The sequence below is a fragment of the Hyla sarda genome, chromosome 9 (genome assembly GCF_029499605.1).
Source record: "Hyla sarda isolate aHylSar1 chromosome 9, aHylSar1.hap1, whole genome shotgun sequence".
Taxonomy (NCBI): Eukaryota; Metazoa; Chordata; class Amphibia; order Anura; family Hylidae; genus Hyla; species Hyla sarda.
Window position 1 is genome coordinate 20856916 of NC_079197.1, and position 13041 is coordinate 20869956.

The 13041-nt window shown below is 45.2% G+C and overlaps 2 protein-coding genes across 13 annotated transcripts in view; one reads left to right on the forward strand and one right to left on the reverse strand.

Annotated features, from left to right (window-relative positions):
* TMEM268 (transmembrane protein 268) overlaps nt 1–647 on the forward strand; it is a 31113-nt gene extending 30466 nt beyond the window's left edge. For all 9 annotated transcript variants that reach the window (XM_056540014.1, XM_056540016.1, XM_056540019.1 and 6 more), the window contains exon 9: nt 48–647. In XM_056540014.1, coding sequence (XP_056395989.1) covers nt 48–224 — 177 coding nt within the window. In that variant the 3' untranslated portion in view covers nt 225–647. The remainder of the gene's footprint in view (nt 1–47) is intronic.
* A 6063-nt stretch (nt 648–6710) lies between these two features.
* FLNA (filamin A) overlaps nt 6711–13041 on the reverse strand; it is a 155116-nt gene continuing 148785 nt past the window's right edge. For all 4 annotated transcript variants that reach the window (XM_056538301.1, XM_056538302.1, XM_056538303.1 and 1 more), the window contains 5 exons: nt 12580–12712; nt 10614–10790; nt 10142–10360; nt 9732–9935; nt 6711–7903 (listed from right to left, as the gene is read on the reverse strand). In XM_056538301.1, coding sequence (XP_056394276.1) covers nt 7716–7903; nt 9732–9935; nt 10142–10360; nt 10614–10790; nt 12580–12712 — 921 coding nt within the window. In that variant the 3' untranslated portion in view covers nt 6711–7715. The remainder of the gene's footprint in view (nt 7904–9731; nt 9936–10141; nt 10361–10613; nt 10791–12579; nt 12713–13041) is intronic.

Sequence of the window (13041 nt, forward strand, 5' to 3'; positions counted from 1 at the left end):
GTGTCCGCACTAACCAAATCTCATTGGAACCAATGTAATTTCTGCAGGTGATGGCTCGGCAGCTACTGATCATAGCCAGTGCCTGTTACGTGCGTCTCCTCACCTCCGGACAACTCCCGCGGGCCCGCGACGCCGGTCACACCGGGGTCCTCGATGTACCGTGTCCCTGTCAGTTCATTGAGAGCAGCATCATTGCACCCGGCCGTTGCTTCACATGGATGTAGAGGAAGCAAGAGGAGATGATGACTATGGATACCCATGATGTCGGAGGTTACGTCCCAGGGAGCGCGCAGATTCGTCCGGCCGCCATCACATGGACGACCTACAGCATTCTATAGACAGATCGTGCGTTCTGTGCTCCCCGTCGTGAGCAGCTGATACTTGAACCGTGGCTACGTAGAAGAAAGCGAGGTCACGTGGACAGAGGTGCAAGAAGAGACCTTCACATATCTGGAAAAAGTACCAGCAATAACTGGAACCGAAAGATCGAAATTAAGACTGGAACAAAAATTACAGGACAAATCCGTCATCCTATGGGGGAAGACAATGGGAGCGGACCCATTGTATGACATTGGCCATACACAACTACTGCATCGCACAAAAACATGCCCGCACCTGCAGAAGTATCCAACCTGTGTCCCTTCGGCCATTGCAAAACTACAACTTCCAGCATGCCCAGACAGCCGTTGGCTGTCTGGGCATGCTGGGAGTTGTAGTTTTGCAACAGCTGCAGGGACACAGGTTAAAGCGGTACTCCGGTGGAACACTTTTTATTATTTAAATCAACTGATGCTAGAAAGTTAAACAGATTTGTAAATGACTTCTATTAAAAATATCTTAATCCTTCCAGTACTTATTAGCGGCTGTATACTACAGAGGAAATTATTTTCTTTTTGGATTTCTTTTCTGTCATTGCCACAGTGCTCTCTGCTGACACCCCTGTCCATGTCAGGAACTGTCCAGAGCAGGAGAAAATCCCCATAGCAAACCTCTCCTGCTCTGGACAGTTCCTGACATGGACAGAGGTGTCAGCAGAGAGCACTGTGGTCAGATAGAAAAGAAATCCCAAAAGAAAAGAATTTCCTCTGTAGTATACAGCCGCTAATAACTACTGGAAGGATTAAAAAATTTTAATAGAAGTCATTTAGAAATCTGTTTAACTTTCTGGCATCAGTTTAAAAAAAATTAAGTTTTCCACCGGAGTACCCCTTTAAAGACCTCTGCCTTACACTCACCCCAGAACTCTCCACGCTGCCTCTTTGGCCCGGAGTATTTGTTGCTGTACGCAGTCCTGTATGTTATGTAGCATTATACCATAAAGAACATTTCTGCTACCTCTTACATTGACTCCTAAAAAAACAAAAGGGGGAGATTAATCAAAACCTGTGTAGAGCAAGAGTGGTGCAGTTGCCCATAGCAACCAGTTCGCTTCTTTCATTTTTAAAAAGGTCTCTGGAAAATGAAAGACGCCATCTAATTGGTTGCTATGGGCAACTGCACCACTCTGACTATTTAATGTCATTAAGGCAGATACAAATACTGATCATATATTTCCAGCCATTTTCCATGGTATATACGGCTATAATACATCCTCTTAGGGTGCGTTCACACGCTAGTAACTAGCAGCGGATTTTCCGCTGCGAGTTACGCTACCATTCATTTGAATGGGTCCGCCGACAGTCCGCAAATCTGACACTATTGCGGACTGTCTGTGGACTCCTTTAAATCAATGGTAGCGTAACTTGCAGCGTATTTCCCGCAGCAGAAAATCCACTGCTAGTTACAAGCGTGTGAATGCACCCTTACAGCGCATGTTGTGTTCCCTAAGGGTGCGTTCACACGGCCGTCTGTCCCCGCTTTTTTTTTATCCCCGTTTCGGTTCCGTTCTTGCAGGCTGTAAACGGATTGAAAACAGTTTAAAAAAAAAAATCCCATTCAGGTCAATGGGATTTTTTTTTTTACAATCCGCTTACATCCGTTTGTACCCGTCTGCACTTATTTCCGTTTTTTTGGAGGCAGAAAAAACGGCACATGCAGTATTTTTTCTTCCATCAAAAAAACTGAAGAAAAAAACGTATACAGTAAATTTAACATTGAAGTCTATGGAAAACGGATGAGCCTTTAAGGTCATCCGTTTGCATCCATTTTTTTTTAATCCGTTTTTACTTCTGAGCATGCTCAGAACCATTGAAATGAATGAAGAGAAGTTGTAATACCACAACACAACCTGAGGGACAGGTATGGCGCCATTTCCACCCTTAGTTCATCTACACAGGGTGCCTACAGCTGTTTCACCTCTAAAACTTCCAGCTTGCCCTGACATCTATTGGCTGTCAGGGCATGCTGGGAGTTGTAGTAGTGAAACAGCTGGAGGCACCCTGTGTAGATGAACTATAAGTTAGTGCCATGCGGCGCTACCCCGTTCCCTCCGTCACACACCCCCCCCCCCTTCTGAAACCCGGTACCCCAGTCTCCTACAACCCCCGTTATAACCACCAACTCCCCTAAATATCTCTCCTCCATACTTACTGACACTGCAGAGTCCGGCAGCGGGCGTGCAGGGGCAGCGGCCTCCCAGCCAGTGGCCGGGAGCCAATGCGCTCGCTCCCGCCTGTCTGACAGGCAGGAAGCGACCGCAGTGTAAATGAATAAGGACTGATTGCCCGGCTGCAATCGGTCTGAATTGAGGCGTGACATCACGCCGTGCTGCAGCCGGCCACTAGGAGGGAGACCCCTAGTGGCCGGTTTTCAAACATAAAATTCACCATGAAAATGAAAAAATAAATAATGAAAATATATTACAGATATGTTGTAGTACATAAGTACTACAACATATCAAATAATAAAGTTGGTGACAGTGCCCATTTAATCCTTCCAGTACTTATTAGCTGCTGAATACTACAGAGGAAATTCTTTACTTTTTGGAACACAGAGCTCTCTGCTGACATCATGACCACAGTGCTCTCTGGACAGTTCTTAAAATGGACAGAGATGTCAGCAGAGAACACTGTTCTAAAAAGAAAAGAATTTCCTCTTTAGTATTCGGCAGCTAATAAAAAGTACATGAAAAAAAAAAAAAAAAGACTAAGAACCATATGGTTCGAAACGAGTCGGCTTTTCCATCTATGCTTTTAATTCTCACCATCTCATTGATTTTTAAAGGATGTGTTTTTATACCATCATTCTATATTTTTCTGGGGAGCTGGATTTCCTTTTCCTTCCTGGATCCCAGCAGCTAATAAGTACTGGAAGGATTAAGATTTTTTAATAGAAGTTATTTACAAATCTGTTTAACTTTCTGGCACCAGTTAATAAAAAAAAAAAAAAAATAAAAAAAAAAAGTTTTCCACCGGAGTACCCCTTTAACAGCTACAAAAGCTGCCGGAAGGAACCCTCTGCATTTATCTGTCATAAATGTAACATAGTAAAGCTTGTTAGAGCTAAAGAGACACCGTAGGGATATCTGGTGGCTCAGGATCACACGAAGGCTAAAAGCAGGGCCTAAACCAGTGGTCTCCAAAACTGTGGTCCTACAGCTGTTGCAAAACTACAACTCCCAGCATGCCCGGACAGCCAACGGCTGTCCGGGCATGCTGGGGGTTGTAGTTTTGCAATAGCTGGCGGGCCACAGTTTGGAGACTACTGGTGTAAACTGAAGTCAAATGAAAACATTATGACATCCATGCAGAAGATTCATAGGAAGCCTATTAACCTGGAAAATGTTTTCTGAAAAACCCAAGAAGCCACATTCTGTCTTTACTTGCCTTAGCTGTCATTTTGGCTTGGATATCTGTCAGATGTCAATCTGTGTCATCAGACCAGTGATCAGGATGGGAATTGCAGGCGTGACATGGACGTAAAAGTATGTCTGCATAAGGGAAGTGTGAACCCAATCATAGGTGACCATTAGAGATGAGCGAACTTACAGTAAATTCGATTCATCACGAACTTCTCGGCTCGGCAGTTGATGACTTTTCCTGCGTAAATTAGTTCAGCTTTCCGGTGCTCCGGTGGCTGGAAAAGGTGAATACAGTCCTAGGAGACTCTTTCCTAGGACTGTATCCACCTTTTCCAGCCACCGGAGCACCGGAAAGCTGAACTAATTTATGCAGCTAAAGTCAGCAACCGCCAAGCCGAGAGGTTCGTGACGAATCGAATTTACTGTAAGTTCGCTCATCTCTAGTGACTATCCGGCTTAGATTCCGCTTTCATCAGCTTTCATGTTTCAAACTGCTGACACTGTTAGGGCAAGAAGACTGTCAAACGGCTATTCGATCTATAAAAAGGGAAAACTTCAGAAAATAAACACATTTTAGCTACATTAAAAAGGTCAGGGGGTGTTCCAAAGCCCCTAAAGTGCTGGAATGCCTTCTCGCTTCACCTCTCCATCCCTGTACCAACTTGATTGACAGTCAGCTGGAAGCTGAGTTCTGTTTCCAGATCTCACACTTAAAGGCTATGTTCACACAACAGAATGTCCACATGAATATTCTGCACGGACATTTTCGCAGCCATTGATTTTTTTTTTGTTGTTGTCAATTTCAAGTGGGATTCTGCTGCCCTGTTCATACTGCAGAATTTCAGCAGCAGCAGCATGTGATTCCGGCGTATTTCCAAGCAATCTATAGGATGGCACATTTCCAAGCACTCTTCAGCTGTATGCGAGATGTCCGCACGGAGATTTTCTGTGCAGACATTCCACCAGGTGAACATGGCTAAATACAATTTTAATGCCCAGCGACTCTACCTCCAGCTGATTGACAATCAGGCAGGTACAGGGATGGGAGGGCGAGCGAGGAGGCATTTCAGACCTTCAGGGGACTGGGAACACCTGTTTGACAATTTGCTTTTTCATAATGGTAAAAATTCTATTAGTATCTGCTGCCAAGTGTCAAAGAGGTGTTCCCAAGCCATTGGAGTACTAAAACCTCTTTGTACCTTCTTGAATGACCGTCGACTAGGGAGGGGGGAGAGAGTGAGTTTAGGGGCTTGGGAACACCTTTGACACTGCACCAGATAATTTGTGTTTTCAGAGAACGTTTCAAAGGGGTACGCCGCTGCTCAGCGTTTGGAACAAACTGTTACGAATGCCGGAGCTAGTGATGTCACTGCTGTCACGCCCCCTCCCATAGACTTGCATTGAGGGGGTGGGGCATGACGGCATGAGGGGGCAGGGCTATGATGTCACTAGCTCCCGGTGCCGCCTCCAGTGTTCGCTGCTCAGCGTTTGGAACAAACTGTTCCGGAGTACCCCTTTAAAAATGCTCAAGTGTCAAGATGTGGTTCCCAACGTCTACTCTCTCCCCCTCCCTAGCCGACTGTCAGTCATGTAGATTCGGGGATGGTAGGTGGAGAGAGGAGGCATTACAGCATTCAGCAGTTTTAAACATTATGGACGTCTTTATTATCTGGTGCAGAGGGCAGGAATGCCTCCTCACTACCCCTCACATCCCTGTACCTACTTCATTTACAGTCAGCTAGGGAGGAGCAGAGAGGAGGCATTCCGGGGTTTGGGAACACCTGACACTTAGCACCAGAGTGAGTTTTTGAAGGTTACGGAAACACAAGCAGATATATGAAAAAAAAGGTACTAAATGTCTCTTTGTTACAGAGCTGTTAGGGCAGTGTCAGCAGTTTGTAACAAGAACTGTAGCCAAGATTCCTTAAAAAAAAAAAAAAATCCCTTTCTATGCTTCCGGTGGGTGACTTCTTGAACGTAGGGTAACGCACCCTGTTCTCTACCCGCTTCAGGGGGCAGGCTGTGTCACCAGGGCTTGGTTTTTTATTGCAATTGTCACATGTGGGCAAAACCACCCCCTCACATGCAGTGGCCAAAAACCAGTGTTGCATGAAAGAGGCTATCCAGGAAAAATAAAATTGTAAATTACTTCTATTAAAAAATCTTAATCCTTTCTGTACTTATGAGCTGCTGAATTTGAGTTCTTTTCTGTCTAAGTGCTCTCTGATGACACCTGTGTCAGGAACTGTCCAAAGTAGAAGCAAATCCCCATAGCAAACCTCTTCTACTCTGTGCAGTTCCCGAGACAAGCAGAGATGTCAGCAGAGAGCACTGTTGCCAGACAAAAAAGAACAACTCAACTTCAGCAGCTGATAATTATTGAAAGGATTAAGATTTTTTAATAGAAGTAATTTACAAAGCTGTAACTTTCTGGATATATATATATATATATACACACACATATAAGTTTTTCCCTGGAATTCCCCTTTAATTGACCGGTGCAGAGTTACACACAGAGAGGAACTTTTTACACATGGGTTTGTGTGTGAATGTGGGTCACAAGGCAGCACGTCCAGAAGGGAAAGAGATCCACATGGTAAGAGGGGGCAGGGTGCCTGTTCAGCCTTTCACTTCTAATGATATGTCCCTTTAAGGGCCCATTCACAGTATGGAATTCCGCTTGGAAAATACGGTTCAGCAGCTCCCCTTGTTCACAATAGGATTCTGCTGCACCATTCACACTACAGACCCCAGACTCTGCCAGAATAATGGCTCAGAAATGCATTGCCGTCTGTTGAGACTACACATTTCCAAGTGGTCCTTGCGTCGGCTTGTTTTGTCGGCACCCTCTCCCGATGGTATTGCTGCCTGGAATATTCCGTAGTGTGAATGAGCCCTAAACATGGCCGCCTTTTATATATACAAATCAAGTTTACATCTAAATCTAACAAAACAAGCACAAGCCCAAAAGGAGGATTAAAAGCAGACTTTTATTGTTATCATTAAGAGCAAAGTACTGTAGTCGTGCACAAAAAAATAAAATAAAAAGACAAAACTATTTTTTAGAAAAAAAAAACGACAAGATTTGGTTAACGAAGCAATCCAATTGGAATGGCCCTTGGAAGGTGAACCAGCTTAGCAACCCAATGGAGTATCTCAGAAGTAACCCAATCTATGGACGACATAAAAACATACACATAATATAACACTAAAGAAGGGGGGGGGAGGGCAAGTCAAGACCCCCAACCTGAAGGGGCCAGAACATTCTGCTGCAGATAAATAGGGCCAATGTAAATTTTATTGATCTGGATTCTAACAGGTAGTGGTTGCTTTAAAAAGGTTAATAGGTTTGTGTGTGAATTTGCTTCATCATGGAAAATACTCCACAGGTTGTAGAAAAATATAGAAATACAGCTTTTTACGGGATGGACAGGCTGATTACTATCTGGATGTTTCATTAGGTGATCTGCCCTCCTAGGAAACACCTATTGTCATCTCAGAGATCCCTTATGCCTTACAACAGTTTAAGGGTTAACAAACAAATGTAAACAAATACGGGGGGGGGGGGGGGGGGGGGGGGAACAAGACAGCACACGGGAGCATGTGGCATATAGAAGCAGCCCTGACAGGGCAAGGGATGGGTCTTGACCACCTTTTTTTTTTGTTTTAGCAGCCGACTCAAATTATTATAGGATAAAAGTGTCAAGTTCACCAAAGGGCTGCGCTCCTACATGTCTGACCATCCCTCTTCCCTATAATATGACCAAATGCACCCGTTGACACTTTGCCCCTTCAGTGCCACGGGGGTTAATATGGCCATTGCATAAACTTGGAACCAGCTAAGCAAAACCCCCCCAAACCCGAGCCAACCTCTCAGCCCTCAGTCACATGGGGGGCTGCTGAGAGTAGGGCAACTGTACATTAGACGCACACAGAGGGAAGGAGGTTTGGAGTCAGGACAAGGGGACTGTGGCGTTTAGGGCACAGACACGTGGTAAGGGCTGCCTGGAATGTGCTCATCTCCCCACTTGACGACCAGGATGTAATCCCCCTTGTCCTTCAGGAGGTACGTAACGTTGTACAACCGGTTTCCAAGATGCTTTACTACAATTTCTTCACATGGGGTTTTTGGTCCGTGAACCCCAACAAGCAGCATGTTGTTACCTGGTGAGACAAGACACTGTTACGGTGATGCTTATTTTGTATTTCTGGTATCAATTCTACCTAAACACGGGTTCTGGTTCTAGTCCCTGAACTGACCATGCAAGTCACAGTGATCCTGTTCGTGGCGCCAGCTGTTCTATATACAAATGCACAGAACCACAAGTTCCAGGACCAGAGAACTCCGCCCAGCAGTTTAACGCCATTATATATTAAAGGGGGAAAACCAAGGCCTCCATGTCTGCCATGTATGAAAGCTTATGGGGGTAATTAAACAATTTAGCCCAGCTTTTGGCATAAAAAGTTTGCACGAAAGGGTGTTTTGGGTAAGCAAAAAAAGAAAAAAAAAATTCACATTCTGCTGGGATTAAGAAGCATACACCACTGTCCGGAACTGTCCAGAGCAGGAGATGTTTGCTATGGAGATTTGCTCCTGCCCTGGACAGTTCCTGACATGGACAGAGGTGGTAGCAGAGAGAACTACACAACTTCCTCTGGCACATACAGCAGCTGATAAGTACTGGAAGGATTAAGACTATTACAAATCTGTTTAACTTTCTGGCACCAGTTGATTTGAAAACTTCCCCGCGCACCCGAGTACCCCTTTAAAGAGCCGCTCCACTAAATAAAAAAACTTATCCTCTCTAGTTTGAATGAAGGAGAAGTGTCTGATTGTGGGGGATCCAACCAATGAGAACAACTCCCCACACTCGTCTCTCACCTACTTTTTTTTTTTTTTACCACAGCTGGCTCCGGCCCCCCACCCTCAGAGACGCACTCCTGCTGTAAAGCAGTGACGGCCCGCTCAGCCAATCACCGGTTTGGACAGGGTCCCGTCTCTGCTGGTGACTACCTGAGTGAGCTATGACTTTAAGCACCTGTGTGTTTGAGGAGCGCACTAAGGAGGACAATCCGAGCCTGCATTAGGTGGTGGGGGCTGGGGTGCCGTACAGGAGGTTGTAGGGGGACCCAGTGGTTGGACTATTTGTGATCACTAAATAACTTATCCAGAGGATAAGTTTGTCTGGAGTAGCCCTTTAAGAATTCTGAGCTGTCATATTTGATTCTAAAAGAACGAAGATGTTGACAGGCTAGTACCTAAATCTACATTTCACACCCTTTTAAGTGTCAACTATCTGTATAGCTCAAGTAAGGCTGGGTTCACATCACGTTTTTCAACCACGGTTCCCATGTACGGAAAAAAAACGTATGGGAAAAAAACGGATGGAACAGTATGGGGAAAAAGTAAACCATATGCATTTTTAAACTGTATACTGTTTTTAAAAGTGCATACAGTTCCGTCCTTTTTTATTTTGAAAAAACACATGTTTTTGAAAATTCTGTCCATTTTTAATGGGAGGGGACTTTAGGATGCAAATGCGCATGTGCAAAGAAAACGCATATGGTTTCGCCATATGGAACCGTATACATGTGGGTTTCCCATTGACGTCAATGTTAAAAAAAAAAAATTTAAAAAAAGTATGCGGTTGCAATACGGTTTTTAACCCAGAGTCAAAACCGTGGTTGAACACGGTTTGGAGTACTGTAATAAACCGTATTGCAAGCAAACGTACGTACGCAACCGTATGCATGAGGGTGCATACGGTTTGCAATGCTTTGCCTATGTATACCGTTTTCAATACCGTTCCGTACATTTTCACTAATGAAAACGTATGCGGGAACCGTAGTTGAAAAACGTGATGTGAACCCAGCCTAAAATACACGGTGTCCATTGCTGTGAGTGTTGCACCCCTCTGATTTTTAACCTTATAAAGCATTGTCCTTAACACAAAAAATAAAAAAGAAAAGTCCATGACCATAAGGAACTCACCAGCTTTGCTGCAGTCTACTGTGAATGAATTCTTTTGCCCTACAAAAGCTTTGTTCAAACCAAGACCTTTGGCGACTACTTTGCTGGCATCCGATGACACCCTTGGGAGGGCCCCTTGTTGTGTGAAGGCCTCGCATTTTGTTACAGAATCTACGAAGACTGAGGAGGACTCGTGGAGACTGTGGCTTGTCACCAGGCGGGGCCCTAGAAGAAGAAATAGTGGTTACAGGCTTGGAGCCAAGATTCTTCAGATGTGGATTATGTCTGCAGGCGACACTGCTAACAAGAAATCATCACGCACATTGAATTGTTTACAGTGGATTAAACAATATTTTCCCCAAATACGGCTTTATTCCTGAAAGACTAAACGCATGCCCATATTCTGACATCAGGGGGAGGTGAAGACGTACCAGTAACTTTTGCCTTGAACGGGCTTCCAACAATATGATAAGGTCCACCATATTTTATGGAGATCAGGTAGCTACCGGGAGCCATTGGTGTATACGTGACTTTGTAACCTTCTGCACACTCTTGACAATCCATTTTCACTTTGGATGGTCCATCGATGGTCACGGTCAGAGCTCCGGCACCTGCGTTTGTGGTGTTCACAATAAACTCTGCAGCATTTCCTGGAATAGGGGGGGGGAGGACGTGTCACAAATTGCAAATATCTCCTTCAATACACAGTTTGGCATGGTTCACCTTATACCAATGGTCAACCTCTAGATGTGGCAAAACTACAAATTCCAGCATGCCCGGACAGCCGTTGGCTGTCCGGGCATGCTGGAACTTGTCGTTTTGCAACATCTAGAGGTCCGCACTATGGAGACCTAGGCCTTATAATCATGGATACAAGACAAAAAGATTGGGCTGAGGACTTACCAGTGGTGCCACCTTCTAATCCAGGTCCATATGCCGACACCATTCCTGGATCTCCACCATGCCCTGGCTCTCCGACACGAACTTTAAATGGACTGCCAGGGATGTGGGAACCATTGAATTTAACGTCAACAAGGTACAAGCCGTTCTCACGCGGGATGAAACGAATAGCATATTTATCTGCAATAAAAGTTTGGAGTATTGGATAAGAGTCGTGTCAAGTGAAGGCGAGTGATGTATAACAGGTCTGTGGGTCCAACACCCCGGCCCTAAAGCAGTTTAAAAACTACAACAGCCACCGGCTGTATGACATGCTGGGAGCTGTAGTTCCACATTAACTGGAGGTTCATAGGTTGGAAACCCTTGACATGGGTATATTAAAAAAATATATATATAAAACGTAATACAAGTCACAATAAGATCTTTCTGCAACAGCAAATTCTGTACATTACAGAAATGCTTTTAGAACTCAAAGCAAAAAATACCTACTACTACACATATAATTATATTTTATAAAAATTATAGTGTGTGTATATACAATTATATTCTATTATATACAATTGAGGGAGCGAGAAAGAGGGAGATGCTATAGAGGGAGCGAGAAAGAGGGAGATGCTATAGAGGGAGCGAGAAAGAGGGAGATGCTATAGAGGGAGCGAGAAAGAGGGAGATGCTATAGAGGGAGCGAGAAAGAGGGAGATGCTATAGAGGGAGCGAGAAAGAGGGAGATGCTATAGAGGGAGCGAGAAAGAGGGAGATGCTATAGAGGGAGCGAGAAAGAGGGAGATGCTATAGAGGGAGCGAGAAAGAGGGAGATGCTATAGAGGGAGCGAGAAAGAGGGAGATGCTATAGAGAGCGAGAAAGAGGGAGATGCTATAGAGAGCGAGAGCTAGAGATGCTATAGAGAGCGAGAGCTAGAGATGCTATAGAGAGCGAGAGCTAGAGATGCTATAGAGAGCGAGAGCTAGAGATGCTATAGAGAGCGAGAGCGCGAGAGAGCGAGAGATGCTAGAGAGAGAGAGCTAGAGAGAGAGCTAGAGAGAGAGCTAGAGAGAGAGCTAGAGAGAGAGCTAGAGAGAGAGCTAGAGAGAGAGCTAGAGAGAGAGCTAGAGAGAGAGCTAGAGAGAGAGCTAGAGAGAGAGCTAGAGAGAGAGCTAGAGAGAGAGCTAGAGAGAGAGCTAGAGAGAGAGCTAGAGAGAGCGCTAGAGAGAGCGCTAGAGAGAGCGCTAGAGAGAGCGCTAGAGAGAGCGCTAGAGAGAGCGCTAGAGAGAGCGCTAGAGAGAGCGCTAGAGAGAGCGCTAGAGAGAGCGCTAGAGAGAGCGCTAGAGAGAGCGCTAGAGAGAGCGCTAGAGAGAGCGCGCTAGAGAGAGCGCGCTAGAGAGAGAGCGCTAGAGAGAGCGCGCTAGAGAGAGCGCGCTAGAGAGAGCGCTAGAGAGAGCGCTAGAGAGAGCGCTAGAGAGAGCGCTAGAGAGAGCGCTAGAGAGAGCGCTAGAGAGAGCGCTAGAGAGCGCTAGAGAGAGCTAGAGAGAGCTAGAGAGAGCTAGAGAGAGCTAGAGAGAGAGCTAGAGAGAGAGCTAGAGAGAGAGCTAGAGAGAGAGCTAGAGAGAGAGCTAGAGAGAGCTAGAGAGAGAGCTAGAGAGAGAGCTAGAGAGAGAGCTAGAGAGAGAGCTAGAGAGAGCTAGAGAGAGAGCTAGAGAGAGCTAGAGAGAGCTAGAGAGAGAGCTGGAGATGATAGAAAGAGAGAGAGAGAGAGAGAGAGAGAGAGAGAGAGAGAGAGAGAGAGAGAGAGAGAGAGAGAGAGAGAGAGAGAGAGAGAAAAAGAGAGGGAGAGAGAGAGAAAGAGAGAGATAAAGATATATATATATTTTTCTTCTTTTTTTTTCCAAATTTAGAAATAGATATCTAACTTTGCACCAATGTGTTCAACATTCCATAATGCCCCTTGATGTAGCCATACAACACGCTCACCTTCATCAATCTCCGTCACATAGCATTCCTCCAGTGCCCCTGAAGGACTGTGCACTTTGGCATCTAGAACTCCCTTGGCACCATTAAGACTTACTGCAAAAGATGCTGGCTGGTTGACCTTTAACCCTGACTCCTAAAAGCACATCAAATGGTTTAGAAACACTGCAAACAACATTTTATTTTTTGCACCCCTCAGTTTCCATGCCGATCCCCCCGTTGTTACCTACCTGTCCCGCTGCGGTTTAAAGAGGGAGAGGATCCTTGTGAAGGAGAACCTGGCTGTGGCCTTACTGTATTATGTAAAGATGCATCAGTAGATACGTGATCTGCAGTCCAAGGATTGGGAAGGGGATGATTGATTGAATGGGGACACTACTGCATCAGGTCCTCATTTACCAAAAGGTGCAAAGAGGTTTCTGACAGCTGTCAAGTAGGTATTGGAGTGTGAATTTTCTCCTTCTA